General features: G+C 42.6%; 1 protein-coding gene across 2 annotated transcripts in view; it reads left to right on the top strand.

Annotated features, from left to right (window-relative positions):
• Positions 1–2482: 2482 nt before the first annotated feature.
• Positions 2483–27551, top strand: part of PDK3 (pyruvate dehydrogenase kinase 3) — an 85464-nt gene continuing 60395 nt past the window's right edge. The window contains exon 1 of one of the 2 annotated variants that reach the window (XM_003317396.7): positions 2483–3166. In XM_003317396.7, coding sequence (XP_003317444.4) covers positions 3061–3166 — 106 coding nt within the window. In that variant the 5' untranslated portion in view covers positions 2483–3060. The remainder of the gene's footprint in view (positions 3167–27551) is intronic. The other variant, XR_008542053.2, reaches the window with a different exon arrangement.

A 27551-nucleotide genomic window follows, 5' to 3' on the forward strand; every position in this document is an offset into this window, starting at 1 on the left:
ATTACACGCGTGAGCCACCGCGCCCGGCCTCTTTTTTTTTTTTTTTTTTTTTGAGACTGGGTCTCACTTTGTCACCCAGGCTGGTGTGCTGTGGTGCAGTCTTGGCTCACTGCAGCCTCCGCTTCCTGAGCTCAAGCTATCCGCCCATCTCAGCCCCCCAAGTAACTGGGACTATAGGAGCGCACCACCTTGCCCTGCTAATATTTTTGTATTTTTAGTAGAGACGGAGTTTTGCCATGTTGCCCAGGCTGGTCTCCAACTCCTGAGCTCAAGCAACCTGCCCGACTCTGCCTCCCAAAGTGCTAGGATTAGACGCCCCAGGATTTTGCATTTCTAACAAGTTCTCAGGTGATGCTGCTGCTGCAGGTCCAGGGATTTCACTTTTGAAAGCCACTGGGAGTGGGGTCTGCACTAGACCTTGGTGTGTACAAGGAGTTGAAAAAAGTTCATCAAGATCTATTTATCAACACACTGGTGTCACTTCTGGCCTCTGCAAGTTATCATGAAAGTATTAGGTAAAAATATATGCATTGCTGTACACAAGAGGTACAGTACCTTGTATTTATATTACATATGGTTTATTTCATTTGACTGTCACAAATGCCAGGGAGATAAATCAGGTATCTTAATCTGACATAAAAATAAGCGTGACGCAGACAGGCTAGGTGACCTTAGCCTTGTCTAAGCACATTTTACATTATATCGGGCTCTTTCATATTGTTCCCAACTTCTAGGACTTTGTCACCTTTTGGAAAAGCAGAAATAAAATTAGGCACATGAAAGTTTAAATAATCAAATCAACAGAATGGATTTTAAGTAGCATTTTGTGCAGTGGAAAAGGAAGAAGTGAAACAAGCGATTTGCAAGCTCAGAAAGATCAGCGCTTTGTTGCTTAGGCTGAGAAAATCTCCCTCTCCAGAAACATCCAGCTTCTTCCTGCTCACTGACAGCTGCCACCAATTATCGCTCCACTTCCAGGTAGCACCTGAAAGTCACTTTAGGAACCACAGGCCACTGGTCTTCTCTTTGTCTGCCCATGCACACTAACTGGATTACTTAGCTCTTCTGGTAAAGCTCCTGGTTAAATAAGTTGTTAGTATGTCTTTTTTAATGCTTTGATTTAATTTGAATGGAAAAGACATGGTAGTCTACATACTTCTACCAAGATGAAGATGACCAAGATGTTCTTGAAAATCCAAAAGTCTAGAAGACCACTGGATGTCTTTTTTTTTGAGAAGGAGTCTTGCTCTGTCGCCCAGGCTGGAGTGCAGTGGCACGATCTCGGCTCACTGCAAGCTCCGCCTCCCAGGTTCATGCCATTCTCCTGCCCCAGCCTCCTGAGTAGCTGGGGCTACAGGGGCCCGCCACCACGCCCGGCTAATTTTTCGTACTTTTAGTAGAGCTGGGGTTTCACCATGTTAGCCAGGATGGTCTCGATTTCCTGACCTCGTGATCCGCCCGCCTCGGCCTCCCAAAGTGCTGGGATTACAGGCGTGAGCCACCGCACCTGGCCGAGGTCTTTTACTGTGTATGTTACTTTTCTTTACATTCAGAGTAGAGATGCAACTATTTTATTAAGCAAAGAATTGGCTGCATAAACGTCCACTGATGGCACAAAAGCTAAATAGTTACCCACCAATAATCTCATTCAGTGAGAAAACTAGTCCAATCAGAGACCCAAGGAGTGGCTTCCAGTCACATTTGTACCTTTCCTTAAAGAACATTCTTCCTGTCCTTTTAATTACATATGTTTATGTTTACATATTGCCAAAAAAAAAAAAAGCCAAGGTTTGGTGGAAATGGCTAAAGCAAGCTGTACTTTATTCACTCATAATAGGAAATAACAATTTCATATACTGAGCCCTGAGTTCAAGTTCACTTTTTTTTTTTTAAGAGGGGGGTCTGGGTATGTTGCCTAGGCAGATCTTGAACTTTTGGGCTCACGTGATCCTCCCACCTCCGCCTGCAGGGTCGTTGGGACTATAGGTGCATGTCACCATGCCAGGCTCTCAAGTTCACTTGAGATAAAGAATACCCAACACTGTGTAAGCATAGACTCCTGTCCAAAAGTGGTGGTGAAGCGTGAAGGGGGCTGTCCTATGGTGGTGGTGTAGAGAAGGGGTATGAAAGAAAGTGCCAGTGACCTTACATTTGATCCTTTCCAATGGTAGTAGTGGGGTGTGGGGGTATGAAACAGAGTCAGTGACCTTGCAATTATCCTGTCCACTGGCATTGGGGAGGTAGGGGGTGTTATTGACCCTTGACCTCACAATGGATCCCGTCCAACGGTGGTGGTGGGGGGACATGAAATGCAATCAGTGACTTAATCTTGTGCGGGAAGGAGGGGAAAGGAACAACGAAAAAGAGAATCAGAGACCTAACAATCCAGTCCAAAGGTGTTCCAAAGGTGTTCTCTTGGGAGTCAGGCAGGGAGGTGGGGGTGGGGTTGGTCCACGAAACAGAGTCAGTCTAGTTAGGCTGTAAAATCTAAGTGTCAAGATGCAGCGAACTGCAAGTCCTCCTCCCGGAAAAGGCGCCTGCGGTTGAGAAGGGTCTTGAGCAGCGCGGAGGATCGGATTCCGGGCTCCTGGCCTCTTCCCGGTCCGCGGGCACCTCGGCTACCTTTCGGCAGCGGAGAACCCAGCCAGAGGCGGAGCTGAGAGCGGCTGCACTTGCTGGGCTGGGCTGAGTCCCACGAGCCAGGGAGGGGGTCTCTGGCGCCGCGCCCGGACAAAACACAAACGCCACAGAGGCAGCGGCGGCCAATCAGTGGAGGGCGCGCGCGGCCGCGTGCCCCTCGCGCTCCTCGCCTCCCCTCGCGCGCCGCGTACGTGCAGCAACCGACTCCGCCCAGCGAGGCGGAGCCTAGGGAAGCCGCGGGCGGCCCGCCGCGGTCCTGGAGCTGCTGCTGCTGCTGCGGCGGCTGCACCGGCGGCGCCGAGGCCGAGATCGAGGCCGGGGTGCGTGCTTCGCAAACGTGCCCTATCCGTGCGGCTTGGCTGCGCCAGCCCTTGCGGCCACCTGGGCGTCTAGGCGGGTCTGTGCGCCGCCCCGGCGAGGATGCGGCTGTTCCGGTGGCTGCTGAAGCAGCCGGTGCCCAAGCAGATCGAGCGCTACTCGCGCTTTTCGCCGTCGCCGCTCTCCATCAAACAATTCCTGGACTTCGGTGAGTACGGGGCCAAGGGTCCCCATGGGCCCGGGGCCGCCGCCATTCGGGCTGCCACCCCGGATCTCCGCAGCTTCGGGGTAAAGTCTGTGGGAACCGCAGGCGGGGCTAGGGGATATCCGGGGGGCTCTCCTGGGGCTCGGATTTCGGGGCGCGGAGGGGCAGGGCCTGGCCCCCTCGCACCCAGCCTGGGACTTACCCGGAGACACAGAAACGGCGTCTCATTGCAGGACCCTCATCGCAGGCGAGACTCCCCAAACCTGCCGTCGTTAGCTTCAAATCTGCTTGACACAAACCTCACAGCCCTTAAAACTTCAGAATGAGATGTGGGTGGCTTTTTAATGTTTTTATTTTTAGAATTTTTTTTTTTTTGGTTGGGTAAGAACTGTTTAGAAATACCTTGAGGTTGAATAAATTATGCAACGGCATTTTGTTCCTTTTCTGCTCTAAGGTGTTGCTGTGTGGCTGGAGTGGCAGGACTCGAACTGTTGTCTTCATCAGGTTATGTTAAATCAGTTAGAGGCCTGGCCTGCAGACGCCTTAGATGCTTGGGAAGAGCGGACGCCTGGGTTCCTAGCATCAGAGCAGGGTCTAATACAACTCTGGCTTTAGTGCCAGCACCTTTCGTTTCTCTTCTCCATTGGTGTCCCACCCACATTCTCCCTGTCCGGTGGGCTGGTGGGCGGCTTTCACGGATTGAGGTGGGACCAAAGAAGATTCGGGTTCCCAGCCTGCCTCAGGCCTAGCTGAGATGGGAATAGATTCCACCACCTTCTGTTAACTGAATCTTGTTTCCCCAGAAAACGAAGGAGCTGGTTGTGAAACACCTAAAAGTAAAACGCATGCATTGAGGTATCAGAATGGAACTCAGCATCCCTGGAGGAAAATCAAATCCAGTAGCAAAGATGTTCTAAGCTCTCCAGGGGAAATCGTAGGGTGTCTGTTCATTTAATGAATTTTATGTAAATGTCAAGGGTGTCAGTGATAGTGTCAGTTGGGCATAAAAACTAAAGCGCAGAGTAGGTAGAACATTTGAGGAAGACCTGATATGCAAAAAGTGATGTCCATACTTTTTTTTTTTAAAAAAAAGCTAGGATAGGAAGAGAGGAATAGGTTAAAGTTGAGACCAAATTAAAATTTTAGAAGCCAATTTGCCAGAGAATGATGATGAAAGTCAAAGTTCAATGACACGTTGATCTCTGCATCTTAAAACTTCACTCCCAAAAGCTATTGGTAGTTTTACTTACTATCTCGAGAATTGTAGAGGTTTGAGGCAGTTTCTGACTTTAGAGTTTAGAAAATGTTGCTATTGCTATAAATATAGGCAAGTTTTCCATCTTTATGGTTTAGGGAAGATTCTGAAGGTATCAGCCTTTCATTAGTGTAAACTGAAACAGGATAATTCACAATAAAAGGAACAAAGGGAATCCAGAAACTCCCAGTTCTTTCCACCCTCAAAGTTTAAGTGATAGCTCCAATAGCCAGCCAAAATTTTGGTTAGTTGATTTCCATAGCAGCTAGTGTCTACCCGTGTTAATAGGTATTTTGGTAAGGATGTTATGTGAGTAGGAAAACCACAGTGGAGGATAGTGTTATCATGGAAAACCTGTGAGGCCAGTATCTGGAAACAAATGTTCTAATTCTGGCTCTGCCACTAGCTCAGAATGTGGCCTTGACTAAGTGACCAAACCTCACTTGGGGTTCATTTTCTTCATTAATAAAATGAGTAGATTGTATCAGGCGATCTTTAAAAGCACAGCTCACCACTATACGATTGTGATTTCAAAGGAAGAGGCATGAACTTTCTAAAAGAAAACTACCAAATCTTTTGATAGATATTTCCTATAAAAGTCTTCTGACCTATTTTGGGAGGGGTGGAGGGATTTACTAAGGTCATGAGAGAAGCATAATAATTTAAGGTTTTCCTTATAAGGAAGCGCACAGAAGTGCTAGATATAGTTGTAGTGGAATTTGCTAGAAGTGACAAGGCTAGTTTGTAACACCCAGAGATGAATCAGGTGCTAATCAGCCTATCTTTAATGACAGGACAACTAAAAGACGGGAGTTGTTGCAAAAAGGCCATCTCTACTTCTACTTTTCTCTTAGTTCTGTCTCTTGATAGCAGTTCTATTTTGGCAATTGATGTGGGAGTTGGAGAATTCAGAATGGGTGTGGGATATTTTTAAGGTGAGGAGAGAGGAGGAGTGAAGAGGCTTCATGCCCCTGTATGATTAGAGAAAACTGCAGGAGAGGGCCAACTCAGACACTTAAAGCACCAGGTAGTGGGCAGTGGATAAGTGAATGAAGCCAACGAGTTGAGGACCGTGATAAATTCCTGGTATATAGCTAGCTCCAAAGGGGCAGCTGATTGGCACCAATTCCGTATATTTCAAGAGAACTTTGGCATAAACAAAATAGATGGATGGATCAAGTTGGCCCACAGGCTGCTAGTTTATGAACTTGATGCCTTTCTCCATGGGTACTTTACAAATGGGACGTACATTTTGACTAGAGTAACTAGACAGGGACCAGAGAAAGGAGATACACAGGATATACACAATTTGTTACAACCTTGGTAAATAGGCTTTCTTATGTGGATGTACTGCACATCAGTAAATAAGGAGATTATTTGCTATGTTCAAAAGTGGAGGCTAAAACTTGTTGTTACTTCAGAAGCTGTGCTTTTATTTTAAAGCAGGGGTTCCTGAGCCTCAGCACTCTTGCCATTTCAGGCCAGGTAATTTTGGTAGGAGCTGTCTTGTGCACTGTGGGAAGTTGAGCTACATCCCTGGCCTCTACCCACTAGATGCCATGAGCACCTCCCACTCCAAGTCGTGACAACCAAACATGTCTCCAGTCATTGCCAAATGTCCCCTGGGGGAGCAAAATGTCCCCTGGACTTCTGTTGAATCACTGCTTGGAAGTGTTTACTTGAGTGGTTTTCAGGCCAGGGCCTCATACTCAATTTTTGTTGTAAATGGTCTGGGGGTGCTGGGGGTGGAGAGCGGAGCACTGGTATTTTTAGGAGATCCCCCTGTCATTCTAAAGCATATCCAGGGTTAAGCACCATTAATCAGATGATCTTCTGTCTGATCTGCTGGCCCCCTTTCATCTATGTGCAGTATTTTTCTCTATGCTTTTTAAAATAATGAAAGTTTCTTGAACTCCATCTTGACTTGAAATATAGCCTGCCACACAGTTAGCAAATATAGCAAGAATAACAAGTGTTCTAAATGGATTTTTAATTTATTATGGCAATAGTACATTCCAAAGGGTGGCATTTTTTAAAATGAGATTTTTCTTTTGGGCCTAAGATTACAGTCACATGGTTCCAAATTCAGAGGGTTCAAAAGGACACAGAAAAGCCTGCTTCCCACTTGTGCCCACTGGCCTCCCCTTTTTTCGCACAAATGGCAGTTTATAGCTTTGTCTGTTCCTTGTTTTTTGAGCTTAATACCTTAGAGACAGACTTTTGTATATCTGTACCTGCAGAACTTTGTTTTTCTTTTTTATGGCTTCTGAGAATTTGGTTATATGAATGTACCAGAATTTATTAGCAACTTTCCCTATTGATGGCTACAATTAATAGGTTGTTTCTAGACTTTGCTATGGCAACCTGCCCTCCAGTGAATTATTATATGCATTGTCATTTCATGCATGTCCGCGTGTATCTGTAGGACAGATTCCTAAACGTGAGATTGCTACATCAGCAGGTATGTGCATTTGTAATTTTGACGAACATTGTCAAATTGCTTTCCATAAAGGTTGTTTGTTTTCCCCCTCGCTAGAAGTTTCTGAGAGTACCTATTTTCCTATGCCTTCACCACATTGTTGTCAAACTTTTGATAGGTAAAAAAAAAAAATGATATATCTAGATAGAATTTTTTTCTCCTTGAGTAAAGATGTCTTTATTTTAGTTTTTTATTGTGGAAATTAAAAAAAAAAAAAACTTAGCTGGGTGCCTGTAATTCCAGTGCTTTGAGAGGCCAAGACAGAGGATGGCTTGAGACCAGGAGTTTGAGGCCAGCCCTGGGCAACATAGTGAGATCCTGTCTCTAAAAAAAATAATAATAATAAATAAATAAGATTAGCCAGGAGTGGTGGTATCGCACACCTGGGGTCTTAGCTACTCAGGAGGCTGAGACAGGAGGATGGCTTGAGCCCAGATTGAAGCTGCAGTGAGCTGTGTTTCTGCCACTGCACTCCAGCCTGGGGGATGTACATGTATAGGTAAATACATATATAAATTTTATTGTGTATAATTAAGGTATACAACATGATGTTATGGGATACATATAGTTAAAAGGTTACTACAGTGAAATTAACATATCTATCATCTCACATAGTTACCCTTTTTTATTTTTGTGGCAAGGTCAGCTAAAATCTACTCATTTAGCATGAATCCCATATACAGTACAATTTTATTATCTATTATATATTCTTCATGTTGTGCATTAGATCTCTAGACCTTAAACATTTACAGAAGTAGAGAGAATAGAATGATGAACTCCTGGGTTTGTTTTATTGATATCCATTTGCTATTTGTCTGTAGATGTTGTATGTGTGGTCTGTTAGATTTTCTGATCAAAGTCATGCTTGTTTCAAAAAGATAAATTTTTGTTTTCAAAAAGATAAATTTTTTTCTTTTCCTATGCTAAGACTAATTTATCTTTTGAATTATCTGTTTTTTAAAGATTTGGTAGAACTTCATATGAAAGTGTTTAAGCCTGTATGTTTTGGGGAGTTTTGCTCTCTGATAGCTTTCTCTATTCTGTGTTATTGATCTCTGTAGATTTTCTGTCTCTTCTAGAGTCCATTTTGATATATTTTTCTTGAAAATTATCCTACTTGGCTAGGCGCGATGGCTCATGCCTGTAATCCCAGCACTTTGGGAGGCCAAGGCAGGTGGATCACATGGGGTCGGGAGTTTGAGACCAGCCTGGCCAACATGGTGAAACCTCGTCTCTACTAAAAATACAAAAATTAGCTGGGCATAGTGGTGGGTGCCTGTAATCCCAGCTACTGGGGAGGCTGAGGCAGGAGAATTGCTTGAACCCAGGAGGCGGAGGTTGCAGTGAGCCAAGATCATGCCCTTGTACTCCAGCCTGGGTGACAAGAGTGAAACGGCATCTCAAAAAAAAAAAAAAAAAAGAAAAGAAAAAAAGAAAATTATCCTACTCATTGAGGTTTTTAAGTCAGTTTGGATAGCTGAGATAGTTGTCACTGAACAGTCTTAATTTTCCCTGTGACATTTGTCCCCCCCCTTCTTCTTGAGTAGGTTAGTTGATGATTTATTGGGTTGGATTTATTAGTTTTATGACTTTTGTTATCTAGTTTATTGTCTGATTTGACTTTAATAATTCCTTCTGGTCTCAGGTTTATTTTGTTCTTTTAAAAATTAGGTGCTTTCTGTTCTCACTCATAAGTGGGAGTTGAACAATGAGAACACATGGACACGGGAAGGGGAACATCACACACCAGGGCCTGTCGGGAGGTTGGGGGGCTAGGGGAGAGATAGCATTAGGAGAAATACCTAATGTAGATGACAAGTTGATGGGTGCAGCAAACCACCATGGCACGTGTATACCTATGTAACAAACCTGCACGTTCTGCACATGTACCCCAGAACTTAAAGTATAATAAAAAAAATTAAATGCTTTCTTCTTTGTCTTGTTTATTTCAGTGTTTAAGGTTAGTTATTCCTCTGAGCACTGCTTTAGCAGCTGATGTGTGTATTTGGTCTTTTTTCTCTTAGCTCTTCTGTGTCTTCAGGTTTTTATTTTCCTATGAATGAAGAGTTGTTTGGAGGAGTTAAAAATTTCCAGTGAAGGTGCATTCTGCATTTTAATTTTATTTATGTCTAGTTTTGTTGCACTGTGATTACAGAATGTTGTCTGAATTATTCTCTAATTTATTGATGTTAACTTTGAAGCTCATTATATGGTTGTTTTCTGTGAATGTTCCTTGGGCAGCGAAAAGAAGGTTATACTCTCTTCTCAGGTTGCAGAGTGTGATATGTCAGCTCTGCAATATTATGTTATTTAGGTTTTGTGTAACTTTACTTTTTTTATCCACCTCATTTGTCATGGATCAAACACAAGAGAAGTTAAAGTCTCCTAATAATGATTCTCTTTCTCCATATAGCTCCTATTGTTTTTGCTTTATGACTATCAGTGTTATGTTTGATGCTTATTAACTCACGTCCTCATTGTGAGATATACCCGTTAGCATTAGAGTGCTGCCCTTTTACTAGTTGAAGGCTTTTTGGCCTGGATTCGTCCTTATTTGACATTGAGATCTAGTTCCCTATTTTCTTGTTTACATTTCCTGGGATAGCATTGCCATCCTTTTATTTTCAGTTTTTCTGAATTACTTCGCTCTAAATATGTCTCTAAATGTAGTGTAAAGTTGGGTTTTGCTTTGTGAATCAATCTTTTTCATGTGGTAAGTTTAACCTATTTATACTTACTGATATGATAGATCTGTCATCTGTAATGATAAGCATTTGTAATTTTCTGTTGCTTTCTGTTTTTAATACCTCAGTTTTCCTATGTTATATATTTGCTTTGTTTTGCCATATTTATTTTAATAAATAACTAGGCTTGAATTTTTGGTTCTAGTGGTTATCTTTATAGTTATTACTTTATTTCTATAGACCTTTGTCCCATATGGGTCACCACTTGTCAGCCACGAGACCTTTGAGCACTTGAAATGTGGCTAGTGTGGCCGAAAAACTGAATTGACTTAATTTAAATTTAAAATGGATACTTGATGCAGTTAATTTTTACATCTGTGTAGAATAACTTGGATATGGAATCCACTTTATCACCTGTAAATTTTAGGAAATCTCTTTATAGGTCAATTATTTCTGATAGAAATTTAGCCTCTGAATTGAGATGTGCTTTCAGTATAAAATACACACTGGATTTCAAAGACTTAATATAAAAATAGTAAAATATCAGTACATCTTATATTGATTGCATGTTGAAATGGTAATATTTTAGATATGTTGGGTTAAATGGAATAGTATCAAAAACTTTATTTCTTTTTTATGTTAATGTGGCTACTAGGAAATTTTAAATTATATATATGGCTTACATATTTCTTTCTTCTTTTTTTTTTTTTTTGTGAGACGGAGTTTTTGCTCATGTTGCCCAGGCTGGAGTGCAATGGTGCGATCTGGGCTCACCGCAACCTCCGCCTCCCAGGTTCAAGTGATTCTCCTGCCTCAGCCTCCCAAGTAGCTGGGATTACAGGCATGCGCCTACATGCCCAGCTAATTTTGTATTTTTAGTAGAGATGGGGTTTCTCCATGTTGGTCAGGCTGGTCTTGAACTCTCGACCTCAGGTGACCCGCCCACCTCAGCCTCCCAAAGTGCTAGGATTACAGGCATGAGCCACAGCCCCTGGCCTGGCTCACATATTTATATTGGACAGTGTGGCTTCAGATAATATATGTTAATTCCTTATTGGGAGCAATGAAAACATCACATTTTAATGTTCAGAATAAACATTTATTGGCTGGGTGCAGTGGCTCACGCCTGTAATCCCAGCACTTTGGGAGGCCGAGGTGGGTGGATCACGAGGTCAAGAGATTGAGACCATCCTGGCCAACATGGTGAAACCCCGTCTCTACTAAAAATACAAAAATTAGCCAGGCATGGTGGTGGGCGCCTATAGTCCCAGGTACTCGGGAGGCTGAGGCAGGAGAATTACTTGAACCTGGGAAGTGGAGGTTGCAGTGGGCCAAGATTGCACCACTGCACTCCAGCCTGGCTAGAGTGAGACTCCGTCTCAAAAAACAAAACAAACAAACAAAAAAACCCCAAAAAAACCAGCCACACATTTGTTGAATTTATTTATTTATTTATTTATTTATTTACTTATTTGAGACAGAGTCTCACTCTGTCACCTAGGTCAAAGTGCAACGGCTTGGTCTTGGCTCACTGCAACCTCTGCCTCCCGGGTTCAGGTGATTCTCCTGCCTCAGCCTCCCGAGTAGCTGGGATTACAGGTGTCTGCCACCACGCCTGGCTTATTTTTGTATTTTTAGTAGAGACGGGGTTTTGCCCTATTGCCCAGGCTGGTCTCGAACTCCTGACCTTAGGTGATCTACCCGCCTCTGCCTCCCAAAGTGCTGGGATTACAGGCATGAGTCACCGTGCCTGGCCTGAATTTATTTCCTTAAATATAACTTTCACATGTCTTGTTCCATATTTTTTTCTATAAACCTCTCTGGATTTTTGGATCAATGTATTGTTTTTGACTGGTAGTTAATGTTATGGTGGCTCCTTGTTATATTTGCACAAATTTGAGTTCTCTTTCCCTTAAGCAGTTGTGATAAATTAAAAATTCTCTTAATTATATAAGAAAAGGAGAACTTGGACTATTATGGCATAAAGATAGAACCTTCTGAATGTTGAATGAGTTGGTAGGAAATGATTCACATTTTCTTTTGGACTTGCTTTTCATCTTTCAGTCTCGCCCTGTCGGCTTCTGGTTCCCATATTAACCACTTTTCTCCCCTCCCTGCAGACTGACCTCCCATTTGTTTGATTTTCCAGTTACTTTTGCACAGCCACACTTGCATTAAAGAGATTTTGCTCCTGCCTCCTTTTCTTAGATTTTATCCTCAATTGTCTCTTTCCAAAGGGCAGGCGCTCACCTCTTTTTTGTAACCTCTTACAGCTTCCTCAGCTCAGCTTGCTCTGCACAGAGCAGGTGCTCCATAAATGGCAATTACTGATGGCATGCCTGACTCCATATCGAGGTTATTAAACATTATGCCACTTTCATTTAGTCAGTTATATAAGTTTATTTTATTTATTTATTTATTTTATTTATTTATTTATTTATTTATTTATTTATTTTGAGACGGAGTCTCACTCTGTCGCCCAGGCTAGAGTGCAGTGGCACCATCTCGGCTCACTGCAACCTCCGCCTCCCAGGTTCAAGCAGTTCTCGTGCCTCAGCCTCCCGAGTACCTGGGATTACAGGCATGCGCCACCACGCCCGGCTAATTTTTGTATTTTTAGCAGAGACGGGGTTTCACCGTCTTGGCCAGGCTGGTCTCGAACTCCTGACTTCAGGTGATCCACCCACCTCTGCCTCCCAAAGTGTTGGGATTACAGACGTGAGCCACTGTGCCCAGCCAAGTTTAAACTTCCATAGTGTCCCCATGTGTAAATATAGCATCTCTCAAAACCACCAGAAAGCAGATTGCTGATAGCCCTGCCGTCTTTTCACAAAACTAAATATTTTGATTTCTGTCATAATCACACCGGCTCTGTGAACCTCAGAGCCTTTAGCTCTTAGAAGGTAGTGGCCAGTTTCCGCATTCTTACTATTCTTAAAGTTTAAGGGCCCAGCCATCTTCTTTTCCTTTAGAACATATTTTAAGATACTTTGGAGATACTTTGGTTCCAAATGACTCCCTTTCACAAAGTCTTGGCTTTTTAAGTCATTTTGCTCCTTGAAGCCTGATCACCACTGGGGACAACAGTGATTGCGTTCTTGGGGAAAATGGAAAGGTTTTTAAAAAAATTATGTTAGGAAAAGGGAAAAACAATCTCGTTCTGCTTCCGAGTGTGTTTATTTTGTACCTTTACATATGTAAATGACAGATTTTTTTTTTTTTTTTCCTGTAAGCAGTAGTTTTTCTGCTACAAGGTGTCACCAAGAATTAGACCAACCTGTTTGGAGAAAGGGATCAACTATTCAGAATTAAAGGGGAAGAGAAAAATTTAGTTGAAGGTAAAGATATCTAACTTGGCTTATTGCATCTTGACCAGTTTTTAAATTTAAAGAAAGAATTGGTCCAGGCACTGTGGCTAATCCCAGCATTTTGAGAGGCTGAGGCAGGAGGATTGCTTGAGTCCAGGAGTTTGAGACCAGCTCGGGCAACACAGTGAGACCCCTGTCTCTACAAAAAAATTAAAAAATTATCCAGGCATAGTGGTGCACCCCTGTGGTCCCGGCTACATGGGAAGCTGAGATGGGAGGATCGCTTGAGCCTGGGAAGTTGAGGCTGCAGTGAGCTGGGATCGCGTCACTGCACTGCAGCCTGGACAATAGAGCAAGACCATGTCTCAATAAAAGAAGGAGGGAGGGAAGTAGAAAGGGAAGGAAAGAAGGGAGGAAAGGTAGGAGACGGAAGGAGGAAAGGAAGGAAAGAAGGGAGGAAGTGAGGGCTTTTTGGGCCTTTAAGATCTGATAAGGCTGCATTTTAACATGGCGTGGTTTATCTGGCTCTGGGGCAGCTCTCAGGCACCAAAGTCATAGCTTTGGCCTCACTGTCTTTGTAGCACTTATGTTTTGTGTGCTTTTGAAAGTGGAGACAGCTGCAGTTACTGATCTATTGATGGTTGGGTGGTTTCCTCCCATTAAGCTTTTGGAAAATTGATCAGACTGTTGGCAAGGTTTGGGAAACCTTGGTTTTGTTACTGGATGGAATCTGAAAATATCACTGCTTTTTCTTTTCCTGTATATGTATAGGCATTCCATTATTTTACTTCCATGGTAATCTGATTTTAGAGTTGGGCAAATCCTTTTATTTTAGGAATACCCTGGTCTAAGAATGTCAACCTATAGCCTGAGGGCTGGCCACCTGTTTTTTTTTTTCTAATTAATAGACTGTTTTTTAAAAAGAGTACAGTTCGTCCTCCATATCTGTGGGTTCCACATCCATGGATTCAATCAACTTCAGATAGAAAATATTCAGAAAAAAAATTCCACAAATTTCCAAAAAGCAAAATTTGAATTTGCCTCACCTTGAATACTATGTTGAATCCATGTAAATGAAATGATGTGTAGGCCTTGTAACTAGTCTAGAGATAATTTAAAGTATATGGAAGGATGTGCATAGGTCATATGCAAATACTCTAGGCCATTTTATGTAAGAGACTTGAGTATCCATGGATTTTGATATCCAAGGGTGTCCAGGAACCAATCCCCCACAGATACTGAGAGGCAGTTTTAGGTTTACGGCAAAATTGAGCGGAAGTACAGAGTGCCCACAGAACCCCTCCCCACCGCCAAACACAGTCTCTGCCGCCATCAGTATCCTGCACCAGTGTGGGACATTTGTTATAATTGATGAACCAGCATTGACCCATCATTATCACCTAAAGTCCATAGTTTACATTAGGGCTCATTCTTTGTGTTGCACACTGCGGGTTTTGACAACTCCTGTTTTTGTAAATAAAGTTTTACTGGAACACAGCCATGCTCATTCATCACATATTGTTTGTGGCTTTTGTCCATCCACAACAGCAGAAATTGAGTATTGACAGAGACTATATGGCCCACAAAGCCAAAAATGTTTACTATCTGGTCCTGTACAGAAAGTTTCTTGTTCCCTGTTCTAAGACAAATCAGTTCCCTCTTTAAAGAACTGAGCAGTGATTGGTCTTAATTTCCATTTAAGTGGTAAAGCTCTGTTTCTCCTGTATGCTAGTAACAATAAAGTTTGACTATCTGGAGTGTGACTTTTGGGGTAGTGAAGGCTTTTCCAGGTAATCGGGTGGTTTACCTATAGGATATCTGCCTCAGAGTGGAATTACCATATGAAGGCTGTTGACAGTTTATAGGTTTAATTTATCCAGGGCTGTCAGCAAAGTTTATCTGTATCAGTTTCTCCGTAGCCCTGCCAAAATGAGGTTTTATGATTTTAATCGCATCATAGGTAACATAGGAATGAAAAGTGCTTTTTCCTCTGCTTGGGTTTTTTGTCTGCTTTTTGTTCTGTGTAAAGTGCCATTGGCCATTTTGTAACCAGAATCTGAAGTTTTTATCATTTGCATAAATTCCTGTGTATATTTGGCATAGTAAGCTCTTGTGCTGTGTAAATATCGTTTCCTTTGGCAAAGTAATTATCAAAGTATAAAACTGAAGACATTTGGAAAGAATTGCTATATTACCTGTAATATGGGTAATTCATCTGTTTTTTTGTGATAGCCCTTCCTGCTTTTGCCCATATATTTACATGTGTTAACACTGTATGTTGGTTTCCTTTTTATCTAGTGCACAGTCTGAGTTTTCATATGCTCAGTGTTACCTATATCATTTACGGTGCTTTTATCATGGTCAGATTTGTCACCTATAGCAGAGTTTGTAAGTAGTTATTAAATCTCTCTGGAATCTATTGCCATTTTCTGATGAGCCTTTGTAGCTAACTCATTTTTACCCTGTTCTGCTGTCAAGTTGCCCAACAATTATTAAGACCTCAAGTTTTTCTCTTGAAACTTGGCTGTTTCTCTTTTATCTTGGCCGTTTCTCTTTGATCATATGCTAAGCTCTCAGAGTAGTTCGTATTTGTGGATTCTAGTCAACATGGCAACTTTTCTGATTTTAACTAAATATCACATTTTAACTTTGTAATTTATGTTGAAATTTGGTGAGGGCAGTTCCTTATTTATTACTTTACATTTTAAATAATTCTGCTTTTCTTGTGTACTAATTCTTCTTGATAAATTAGTCATTGTGCACCTTGAATAGCATATCATCAAAAGTGTGCTAAGGGAACTGTGGGTGGGTTACGTGGTGTTCTAGGGTTTACATCTTTGCCATGTACTTGGCATTGAAACTGGCATTGAGGCCGGGCATGGTGGCTCACGCCTGTAATCTCAGCACTTTGGGAGGCCAAGGTGGGTGAATCACTTGAGGTCAGGAGTTCGAGACCAGCCTGGCCAACATGGTGAAACCCCATATCTACTAAAAAAAAATACAATACAATACAAAAAATCAGCTGGGAGTGGTGGCTAATATCTGTAGTCCCAGCTACTCAGGAGGCTGAGGCAGGAGAATCGTTTGAACCTGGGAGGTGGAGGTTGCAGTGAGCCGAGATCGTGCCACTGCACTCCAGCCTGGGTGATAGAATGAGACTCTGTCACAAACAAACAAACAAAGGAAAAACTAGCACTGAAGTATCTTCAGTTAGCCTATTTCGCTTTTATGGCAGGAAGGCTAGTTTACGCTATACTTGCCTTCATGGGAGAGCTGGGTTTGATTGTGACCCATGGTGGATGTCCTTCATATCCCTCAAGGAGAACCCCGTTCCTGGTCATTGTCTCATCTTAACTCTGAGATTAAACCTTTTGCCATAATGAATGGCAGAAAAATTGTAGTAAACTATTACATTTGCACAGGTCAGCATTTATATTCCTTCTAATTGAATACTTAGGGTTCTAACTCAGTGGTATGTTATTTCCCTAAGGGTCACCTAAACAGTTGTGATTTTATTTTCATTCTTGGACTTGATCTATGATTCTCCTTAACCATTTGAGTTGTACCAGTGTTGCTTTCTCTCTTACCAGGGCATGGAGGTCAGTATATAATAGTCTCACTGTTGGGAAGAAATTATCATCTCTCTAACATTTTCCCACACCATGAAGTTAAATATTTTGCCATGTGTTGCTGGCCAGAAAACAGTAGGGCCTTTTGAAATTTGTAACTTACATATATTTTCCCACAATTGTTACATTTTCATAGACCAGAGAACACTCAGGCTTCTATCTGAACCTTTTCTTGGATCTGTCCTAGTAGGGTATAATGTTTCCTTAAGCTTGCTAGCAGATATTTCTTAATACCAGCCTGTGGATTTTGTATAACTTTGGTTAATTTCTCCTCCTGATTCTGCTGTTAAATAGAAAGCAAAGTGGTTATTGCTGTATTACTATTCCTGCATTGGTCATGTGATGTGCTCATGTGAGCACTTTATTTGTAATAGACTCTTCTGGGAGGAAGCTGCTTGTCTCAGGGAGTCTCCTGTTCTCTAGAAATTGCCCTTCATGGCCAGGGTACTGCTTCTTTTGTTAGAGCTCCTTACATATTCTCTACCGTGTTATCTCTGGCCTACATACTCCTATTCCTGTTTCTTTGACCTGAGCTTGACTTCAGTGAAGCTATTGGAGAAGGAAATTAAAATGGACTCTTGGCTGGGCACGGTGACTCACACCTATAATCCCAACACTTTGGGAGGCCGAGGCAGGCAGATCACCTGAGACCAGCAGTTTGAGACCAGTCTGGCAAACATGGTGAAACCCCATCTCTAATAAAATACAAAAAAAAATTAGCCAGGCGGTGGCACATGCCTGTAATCCCAGCAACTTAGGAGGCTGAGGCAGGAGAATCGCTTGAACCCGGGAGGCAGAGGTTGCAGTGAACCGAGGTCGCGCCACTGCACTCCAGCTTGGGCGATGGAGTGGGACTCCGTCTCAAAACAAACAAACAAACAAAAAAGGACTTTATATGGCACCTGAAAAAGATTCAATAGATTCGACTAGCACTTACTGAGTACTTACCAACTAAAACAGGATATCATCTAATTCTCACAACAGCCATGCCCATTTTACCAATTAGGAAACTGAAGTTCTGAGCGGGTAAGAAGATGACTCACACGTATAATAGGTAGTAGAGCCACATGTCTGCCCGCCTGATCGTCTTACCACCTCTTTATAGCAGAGAAAGTAGGTGAGGGATTGGGCGCAGTGTGTGAGCAAAACAAACTGGAGGAAAGGACCATCGAGTGCATTGTCACCGCCTCCCAAGCATTACCACATCCTGAAGCACAGCCGTTTCCTTCTCGAGTTTGTTTAGTTTTTATCTTCCCCATTTAAGATCATCTGAAAGTGAAAGGGAAAAAAAGAGCTGACACTGAAAAGTCTCTTACAGAGTACAAAGATGTTTGTGATCAGTTTCCCAAGAGGCTGAAATAAAACTCAAAGGTGAAAATAAAGACAACAGTACATGGGTAAATAAAAAATTGGGGATGCTTAATAGCCATTGTCTGGGCTTGAGGAGTTCTTTGATTTGTTTACCCTCATTGAATTTTCTATGATTAGATGCTAGTCCATGGTTCTCAGTCCTGGCTGCTCATGAGAATTGTCTGGGGAGCGCCTGAAATGAGTGACACCTGCTCCCTACATAAACCAATTAAATCAATTGCTGCGGGTAGGAGTCTAGGTGCTGGTGCTTTTGGGTTACCCAGGCGATTGTGTAATAATATTCTTCCAGAGTTAAAACCACAGTGTTAGAGCTGGTGAAATTTTTGCCCAAGAGCTATGAACCACTTTAGGGGATAGAGTCTGTGAGTGAGATGCCAAAGGTTAACACCGAAGTCATTCTGGAGTCCATCAGCATTAGTTGAAAGTTCTGGATTTGGAATGAAATGGAAACTAAGAAGCATTGGGAAATTGCCAAGGCATATTCATTGCCTTTGAGGAGCTCATAGATAAATGAGAAGCTGGGACAAATACATAAATTTACGTATGCTAGCCAGAAGGATGAATCATATAATTTTGTGGTATCTTTTTGCTGCTGTCCCTACCTCGCCCTTAAAGGTTTTTGAAATAAGGGTGGTTTCTGGGAACAGGTAAGGTGTTAACCCAATTGTCCTTTATCCAAAATGTTGTTGGAGGCTTTCTGGATGGAGATCACAAAGAGAAGAACAAAATGTAAATGTGCATACTCTTTTTCTTTTTCTTTTTTTTTTTTTTTGACAAAGTCTTGCTCTGTCGCCCAGGCTGGAGTGGAGTGGCGCGATCTCGGCTCACTGCAAGCTCCTCCTTCCGGGTTCACGCCATTCTCCTGCCTCAGCCTCCCCAGTAGCTGGGACTGCAGGCGCCCGCCACTGCACCTGGCTAATTTTTTGTATTTTTAGTAGAGACAGGGTTTCACCGTGGTCTCGATCTCCTGACCTCGTGATCTGCCCGCCTCGGTCTCCCAAAGTGCTGGGATTACAGGCGTGAGCCACCGCGCCTGGCCCCTTTTTCTTGACTTCCACTTTTTTTCCTTGGCTGTTTACTCCTAGCACTGCTCTCCAGAGTTTTCTTAGAATTTATATTAGTAGGCAAGGTTAGTGTATGATAAATAACTGTATAGAGAGACAAACAAAAATCTTATCCTCTTAGACTAATTCAGTGGGAACTTGAGCTTAGAGACTGATGTGGTTTGGCTCTGTGTCTCCACCCAAATCTCATGTTGAGTTATGGTCTTCAGTGTTGGTGGTGGGGCCTGGTGGGAGGTGATTGGATCATGGGGGCAGATTTCCCCCTTGCTGTTCTCATGATAGCGAGTGAGTTCTCATGAGATCTGGTTGTTTAAAAGTGTGTAGCACTTCTCCCTTCGCTTTCTCTCTCTCCTGCCACCATGTGAAGATGTGCTTGCTTCCCCTTCGCCTCTGCCATGATTGTAAGTTTCCTGAGGCCTCCCGAGCCATGTGGACTGTGAGTCAATTAAACCTCTTTCCTTCATAAATTACTCAGTCTCAGGTAGTTCTTTCTAGCCACATGAGAACAAACTAATACAGAGATCATCTGTAATCTTCCCAATTTTACACATGAGAAAGTAGAAGCCCCAAGTAAGGAAGAGACTATGCCAGTCATCAGCTAGTTTTTGGTATAACATCTTGGCCACCTCTTCCAAAGGGAACCAGAAATTATTCTTTTTATGAGGCCAAGGGAACTTACATTTGTGTGCCACTCTCTGCTAAACACAATAGTGGTTAGCTGTAATTCTCACAGCGTCCACATTAAGTGTTTCCATTTCTTGGATGAAGAGTCTAAAGCTTAGATAGTTTAAGTCTCTTACCTAAGCAAAGTTAGGGGCAAAGCCATGGTTAAAATTCAGGTAGAGTGAGGTTTGTTTGTTTGTTTGTTTGTTTATTTTTTGGAGACAGAGTGTTCCTCTGTCGTCCAGGCTGGAGTGCATGGTGTGATCTTGGCTCACTGCAACCTCCACCTCCAGGTTCAAGTGATTCTCCTGCCTTAGCCTCCCAAGTATCTGGGATAACAGGCACCCATCACCACGCCTGGCTAATTTTTTGTATTTTTAGTAGAAATGGGGTTTCACCATGTTGTCCAAGCTGGTCTCGAACTCCTGACCTCAAGTAATCTGCCCACCTTGGCCTCTCAAAGTGCTGGGATTACAAGCAAGATTGAGCTTTTAAACCTATGCTCTTTTCAGTTTAACATAGTATACCATTGTCCCCAGTGCAATTCTTTATAGCAAATATAGTCTCTATTAGCAATGCTGAGGTTTTGTCTAAATTTATTCTGTTACACAATCAGGAAATGGTATAATCTAATGCTTATCTAGTTTTATTATTTCAGAACTATCAGATTGATACCTACTCCACTTACTTACAATGAAATAATTCTGCTTCTGAAAACCACTATTTGTTAGTCTGCATTATCATCTCTGGGAATATGAGAAGCAGTATATACAGACTTGTACTCCAGTCTTAATTTCTGATGCCTACCAGCAGTGTGAGCCTGGGCAAATCACTTAATCCCACTACACTTCAGTGTCCTTATCTACAAAATAGAAATGCTAGTGGCTAATCATAGGATGGTTGCATTGATGAGATTGAGAACGTATGGCACAGTGCATAACACATGGTAGGTGCTTGGTAGATGTTGGTTATGAATTTACTATGAGAAGTTAGTGACACAGCATTTCCTGGATGAAGTCAGCTTTCTGCTAAGAATAAAAGCTGGGTAGGGAGCTCTTAACCTTGAATGTTAATTATCTTCAAGTTTATTGGCTGAAGGCCTCAGCTGTACAAAACTGATCATTTTCCAAGAAACATAGCACTTTCAGCTCTTTTGTGCTTTGAGAGTGACTTGCTTTGGATTCCCTTTGATCACTGTGATGGCTAACTAAATGATTTGCCTCAGTTAACCTCAAATATGAGTACAGTGTAACCATTAGCTATTCCTGCTTCCATGACAACAGGGCATCCTGTAACTCACCAATTTACCGTTAGGACTAGATTCTAAACTCCCTTCTGGAATTAGGTTGATATGGATGCATGGCGGCTTTGGCTGCATAGTGCTCGTTACTCACATGCTCTAGCTCGTCACAGCTTTATCTGTGACATCTGTTCTGAACACATCATGTCTCTTCCACTCTCTGGCCTGACACACCATATTGACTGTTACTGCCACTGTATTGTCTTCCTACCTGCCTTTTGGCTCTTCTCATGATTTTAAGGATTGAATACCCTTAAACAAATATATAGAATGAAGTTGGCCTGTAAGAGGGATTTACTGTTACCTGCAAATGTTATCTTGAACCCCTGAATTTTATTTGCTATCTTAAGTTTGTAACTAAACTTACTGGGTGTTTTAATTTTCAGTTGCGATCCGAGGTTTTTGTGTGTGTGTGTATGTGACACAGGCTCTCACTCTGTCACCTAGGCTGGAGTGCAGTGGCGCAATCTTGGCTCCCTGCAGCCTTGACCTCCTGGGCTCAAGCGATCCTTGCACCTCTCAGCCTCCGAGTACCTGGGACTACAGGTGCACACTGCCACATCCGGCTAATTTGTATATTTTTTGTAGAGATGGGGTTTCACCGTATGGCCCAGGCTGGTCTCGAACTCCTGAGCTCAAGTGATCCTCCCGCCCCGGCCTACCACTGGGATTACAGGTGTGAGCCACCGCACCCAGCCAGGAAATTTTTTGTTGTTGTTGAGGCAAAGTCTCACTGTGTCGCCCAGGCTGGAGTGCAGTGGCATGATCTCGGCTCACTGCAACCTCCACCTCCCAGGTTCAAGCGATTTTCATGCCTCAGCCTCCCAAGTAGCTGGGACTACAGGCACGTGCCACCATACCTGGCTAATTTGTTTGTATTTTTAGTAGAGATGGGGTTTCGCCGTGTTGCAGCCACCATGCCCAGCCAGGAAATATTTATTGAATACCTACAATGTACCAGGTATTGTACTAATGGACTCTTCAATCTTTGGAGGAATCATGATACAGGACATAGAACTCATAGAACTCAGTGACTGAGGCAGTGGCAGAGGGCATTGCCCAAGCACAGGGCACAACTTCTGGGCCCACAGAGAAATCCATTCACAGCTTGCTTTGGCTTTGTTATACAGAGCAGCAGTTTTCTCACTAGTCTGTGCAGATATATGTTTCAAAAGAGCAAACAAACAGGATTTCTAAAGAGAGAGGATCAAGGGACTACTACCTTAATTAAGAACTCTATCCCAATCACCTTCGTACCCCCTTTTCCTATCAGAAGAACAAAAATCATTACATGAAGGGTACCACGGGTGTCAGACCCCATTAGGAAGCTCTGCATATAGTGGCATATTTTGTATGAGATTTTTGTATTTTTTTAAAGAATAGAATAGTTCTAGTTATAGGAAGATTTTTATGAGTTACTTTGCCGTATTTGCTTTATTTTTCCCTCTCCATCCATCCCTATTCCTCTCTCTCTCTCTCTCTCTCTCACATACACATGCTTTATGCTTTTTTGCTGAACCATTTGAGAATAAATTGCAGACATCATGCCTCTTTACCCCTAGATACTTAAGTATGTATGTCCTCAGCTTAAGGGTATTCTCCTAATAACCATGATACAGTTATTACCCTTGGGGAATTTATCATTGATATAAAAATAAAATGGAACATCTAAATTTCCCTTAATGGGGCCAGGCGCTATGGCTCACACCTGTAATCCCAGCACTTTGAGAGGCTCAGGCTGGTGGATCACCTGAGATCAGCAGTTCGAGACCAGCCTGGCCAACATGGTGAAACCCTGTGTCTACTAAAAATACAAAAATTAGCCAGGCGCGGTGGTGCACATCTGTAATCCCAGCTACTCAGGAGGCTGAAATAGGAGAATCTCTTGAACCTGGGAGGCGGAGGTTGCAGTGAGCTGGGATAGTGCCTCTGCACTCCAGCCTGGGCGACAGAGCAAGACTCCATCTCAAAAAAGTAAAACAAAAAAATAAATAAATAAATTTCTTGTAATGGCTGCCAGTTCCTATATTGGACAGTTCTCAGGTCTAGAACACTCTCAGAAGGCACTGTAGCAGAGGAGGGTGCTGAGCATAGTGCAGCAGAGCCCGGGGTGGGGGGATAGGGGACTCCTACCTCAGCAACGCAGCAGACCAGTAGTGGGCAGGAGTGGCAGGAAGGCTGGCTGGGTGCCAACAGGAGAATGAACTAAAAGTCTGCAGACAGAAGGGCCACCCTCTGTTCTGACCTCTAGAACATTAACAGCAGGCAGTTATCCCTATCGGCAAGGTAAAGGACAAAAGGGGGTTCTTCTCTAAAGACACTGATGGAACTATTTCAGGAGAATCAGGGAAGCTGGTGTGGTATTAGCGCCCACTGAAAAGCCCCAGTGTAATCAGGAATTCAGGGAGCTCTCTCCGCCAAGAGCCCCACAGGGCTCCCAGTCTTTAGCCTGCTTCCTTCCCAAACCTGACTGAACAACCAAAGATCACCACACGTCTGAGGGAAGCCTACAGCGAGAAAGAGACTAACAAAGACAGAAAAATGGACATTAACCGCCGAAAGAGACAAAATCTGACTGGCCATAAAAGAGTGCTTTAAAATATAATTTAGCAATAAATCATCTACAACCCCCCATTAACATCCCAGAGAAGATCGCATTTTCCAAAGATGGCCATGAGGATACTTTTCTACAGTGTGACCTTGGCACCCCTCTGTCAGGAGCAGGAGTCGAAATTTCCTTCTGGAGTCTGGGCAGGCCCTGGCTACTTAGCCTAATTGATTGTGGCAGACTAGGCCAGCTGTGTGACTTCTGAGCCTGGGTCATAAAAGGCCATGCGGCTGCTGTCTTTTCACTGAAGTGGTGGAAGGATCCAACTAGCCCGAAGCTGCCGTGATGTGAGGGAGCCCAGGAAGAGGCCACCCCAAGCTGCTCAGATGGGCAGTCCTAGTTGTGCAGTTGTCTGTCCCAAGCATCAGACTTAGGAGTGAAGGGGCCCTCGGATGTTTCCAGACCCAAGATCTAGTCACCCTGCAGCCTTCGGGTTTTCCCAGCTAAAGCCCAGATAAGCCATCCCTTCTGCGTGCTGTCTAAATTCCTGACTCACAGCATCTGTGAGTATCATAATATGGACTTTGGACTGAAAGAAGTCATGTAATATCTAGATGTTTTGGGGCACTGAATTTGATAGGGAATAAAGTGTGCGTGAAATCCCCAGTATTTGGCTCTTTGTCTCTGAAGTTCTGACTCACTCTTTTTGTTTTTGTTTTTTTGAAATGGGGTGTCACTCTGTCACCTGGGCTGGAGTGCAGTGGCACAATCACAGCTCACTGCAGCCTCCACCTCCCGGCTCAAGCGATCCTCCTGCCTCAGTCTCCCAAGTAGCTGGAACTATAGTCACGCACCACCATGCCCAGCTGATTTTTTATTTTTTTGTGGAGACTGGGTCTCCCTATGTTGCCTGGGCTGGTCTTGAACTCTTGGACTCAAGCAGTCCTCTTGCCTCAGCCTCCCAAAGTGCTGGGATTACAGGCATAATTGGCTCACTGTTATTAATAACCAAAACATGGTCTGGCCTAGAGTGGAGGCAGCCCCAAGTTTGGCAGATTCCAAATCTGCAGCCTATTTTGATCCTTCTTAAATTCAGAAATAAATGTTCTTGAACAAAGGAAAACTCTTAAGCTCTTAAGGCAGTGAGAAACTGTTCATGAAACAAAACAAACATTTTAAAAGTAGAAACTAAGTTTTTAAAAAAGTGATTCTTTGAAGGACATTCACAATCATTTGATAGGTCTCCATTCACGTGTCAGATTGTTTCTTCTGAAGGACTATTCAATTAATCATTGTTTAACCCTAGTAAATCAAAAAATTAATGACTTATTCTAAAATTCAGTGTTTTCAACAGATTGAAATCTTATAACTACAACTAGAGAAAAGAAGTTGAAGAGCTCACCTGCACACATGGACATAAACATGGGGACAACAGACACTGTAAACTACTAGACGGGGGGGGAAGTGGGCGCGGGTTGAAAAACTACCTATTGGGTACCGTGCACACTGCCTAGGTGCAACATACACATGGAACAAACCTGCGCATGTACCCCCTGTATCTGAAATAAAAGTTGAAAAAATTTTTTAAAAAGCTTAAAATAATATGTTCTCAGTTATATTTTACCAATTTAAACATGGCTAATGGGAAAAGTACATTGCCAACTCAGACATTTAGTTGGTGATATTAATCGAAAGCATTTAGTTGATGATATTAATAAAAATTATCAGAATGAGCTGGATCATTCTATTGGGGTTTTTTGGTGCCTTGCGGGTAATTTTTCCATGTATTGCTCTTTATCTCATTATTGCCACTCCCAAACCACCCCCCAACCCCCACCAACTGCTAAAGCTGAACAATGGACAAAGAAAGCCTTCAAGTAATCCAGACAGAGGAGACTCTACATTTTAGGAGGCATGGTCTCTGTTGATTGAAGACAGTACAAAATATGTCCTCAGCCTCTGCTTTAATTAAAAGGTACTTACTATCAATCACTTGAACCTAGGAGGCAGAGGTGGCAGTGAGCCAAGATTGTGCCATTGCACTCCAGCCTGGGCAACAAGAGCAAAACTCCATCTCAAAAAAAAAAAAAAAAAGACACTTATTATCAGGTGACTTGATTAATTGAAGAAATAATTATTTTTTCTGCCGCCTGTAAATTAGTCAAAAAGAGGATTAAAACGAAGCCAGGGTTATCAGCCGCTATGGAAACCAGGTATAAAGAAATATGTCTGTGAGCTCCTGCTCTCAGGTGGCTAGCTAAACGCTCTTGGCTACCTCCTGGTCCCACAATAGGGAAGGCTCCCTGCATTACATTGAAAGTCATTTATATTTCTGTGTCTATTCACCCTAGGTCTTGGTGAATGTGAAGCTATATGGAACCTTTCTAGACAAAGCAAATCATACCTTTTGCAAATATAGTAATTGTCTCCAGCTTCCCAATAAAAGGACAAAGTATAAAAAACAAACAGAGGCCAGGCGCAGTGGCTCACGCCTGTAATCCTAGAACTTTGGGAAGCTGAGGCAGGCGGATCATCTGAGGTCAGGAGTTAAAGACCAACCTGGCCAACGTGGTGAAACCCCGTCTCTACTAAAAATACAAAAATTAGCCGGGTGTGGTGGTGCATGCCTGTAATCCCAGCTACTCAGGAGGCTGAGGCAGGAGAATCGCTTGAACTCAGGAGGTGGAGGTTGCCGCCACTTGGTGAGCCAAGATTGCGCCACTGCACTCCAGCCTGGGCAACAGAGAGAGACTGTGTCTCAAAAACAAACAAACAAACCAGAAACAAAAGAGAATGAAAGGATGTCAAACTTAGGAGAAAAACAGAAGAAATGCACATGAGTGTATTTGAGTCTAATGACCTGTTTGCATCCACTAAGTCAGAGTTTTCCAAGCCCCCTCACCTGCTCCCTTTGTCATCTTTGAACTGATACCAGGGAAAAACTTAATTGGTAAATTTGAATAAGATGAAGTATATTGAGAAATGCAGAATAAAAATAGAAAGTCAAAATTAAGGAATGTAGAGAAGCCAAGTAAGTAGGGAAAAAATGAAGTCAAATAATTGGAAAGCAGAACTGGAAAATACACAATATACCAGAAGACTTATCAAAACAGAACCCTCTGGCGAGGACATTCATTTAGAACCAAAATGTTTTTCTTGGTAAGTTTATTATTTAAAAAAAAATGATTGTTAGAACCTTTTCATTTAAACTGAGTATCCGGCATTAATACATAGGAAAGATACTTTCAATGTACGTGAAGAAAGCACAGAAAGATTATAAAAATCAGGCATTTCATACTTATTTTTAGGCTAACTAATTAACTAAAAAAGACTTATCCTCCTATTTAAGCTGATATATAATTAAGGTGTCTGAGTACAAAGAATTTGTCCCTAAACCTAATGTAGAATGTAAGAGACAAAACCTGAAATTTTCCAACTACTCTTTTTAAAAAATACGAACTTCTGGACTGAGTGTGGTGGCTCATGCCTGTCATCCCAGCACTTTGGGAGGCTGAGGCGGGCAGGTCACTTAAGGTCAGGAGTTGGAGACCAGCTAGTCCAACATGGTGAAACCTCATCTCTACTAAAAATACAAAAATTAGCTGGGCGTGGTGATGGGCACCTGTAATCCCAGCTACTCAGGAGGCTGAGGCAGGAGAATCGTTTGAACCCAGGAGGCGTAGGTTGCAGTGAGCCGAGATCACACCACTGCACTTCAGCCTGGGCAACAGAGCGGGACTCTGTCTCAAAAAAAAAAAGAAAAAAAGAAAAAAAAAATCAACAACAAAGAAAAAAACAAACTTCTGAAAGCATTATCTATTATTTGAAAAAATCATTGAGAAGCTACCATAGGCGAGGCACTATAATATGTGCTATGGGGGATAGAGAGACAGATAAAAGTTTCTTTCCACATGAGTTTTATAACAGGCTGATAATCCAAGGAAGCTTGAAGAAAATGCTTCCTGAAATTTGGTTCTCTTAGACCATGCCTAGTAGTTGAGTTTTAACTATTGCAGAATCATCAGATGAGCCCAGGGAATGGGTTCTCAGGGCTGACCAAGCAGTAACTGACAGTTCGATTGTGTAT

Source organism: Pan troglodytes, chromosome X (genome assembly GCF_028858775.2).
Source record: "Pan troglodytes isolate AG18354 chromosome X, NHGRI_mPanTro3-v2.0_pri, whole genome shotgun sequence".
Lineage (NCBI taxonomy): Eukaryota > Metazoa > Chordata > Mammalia > Primates > Hominidae > Pan > Pan troglodytes.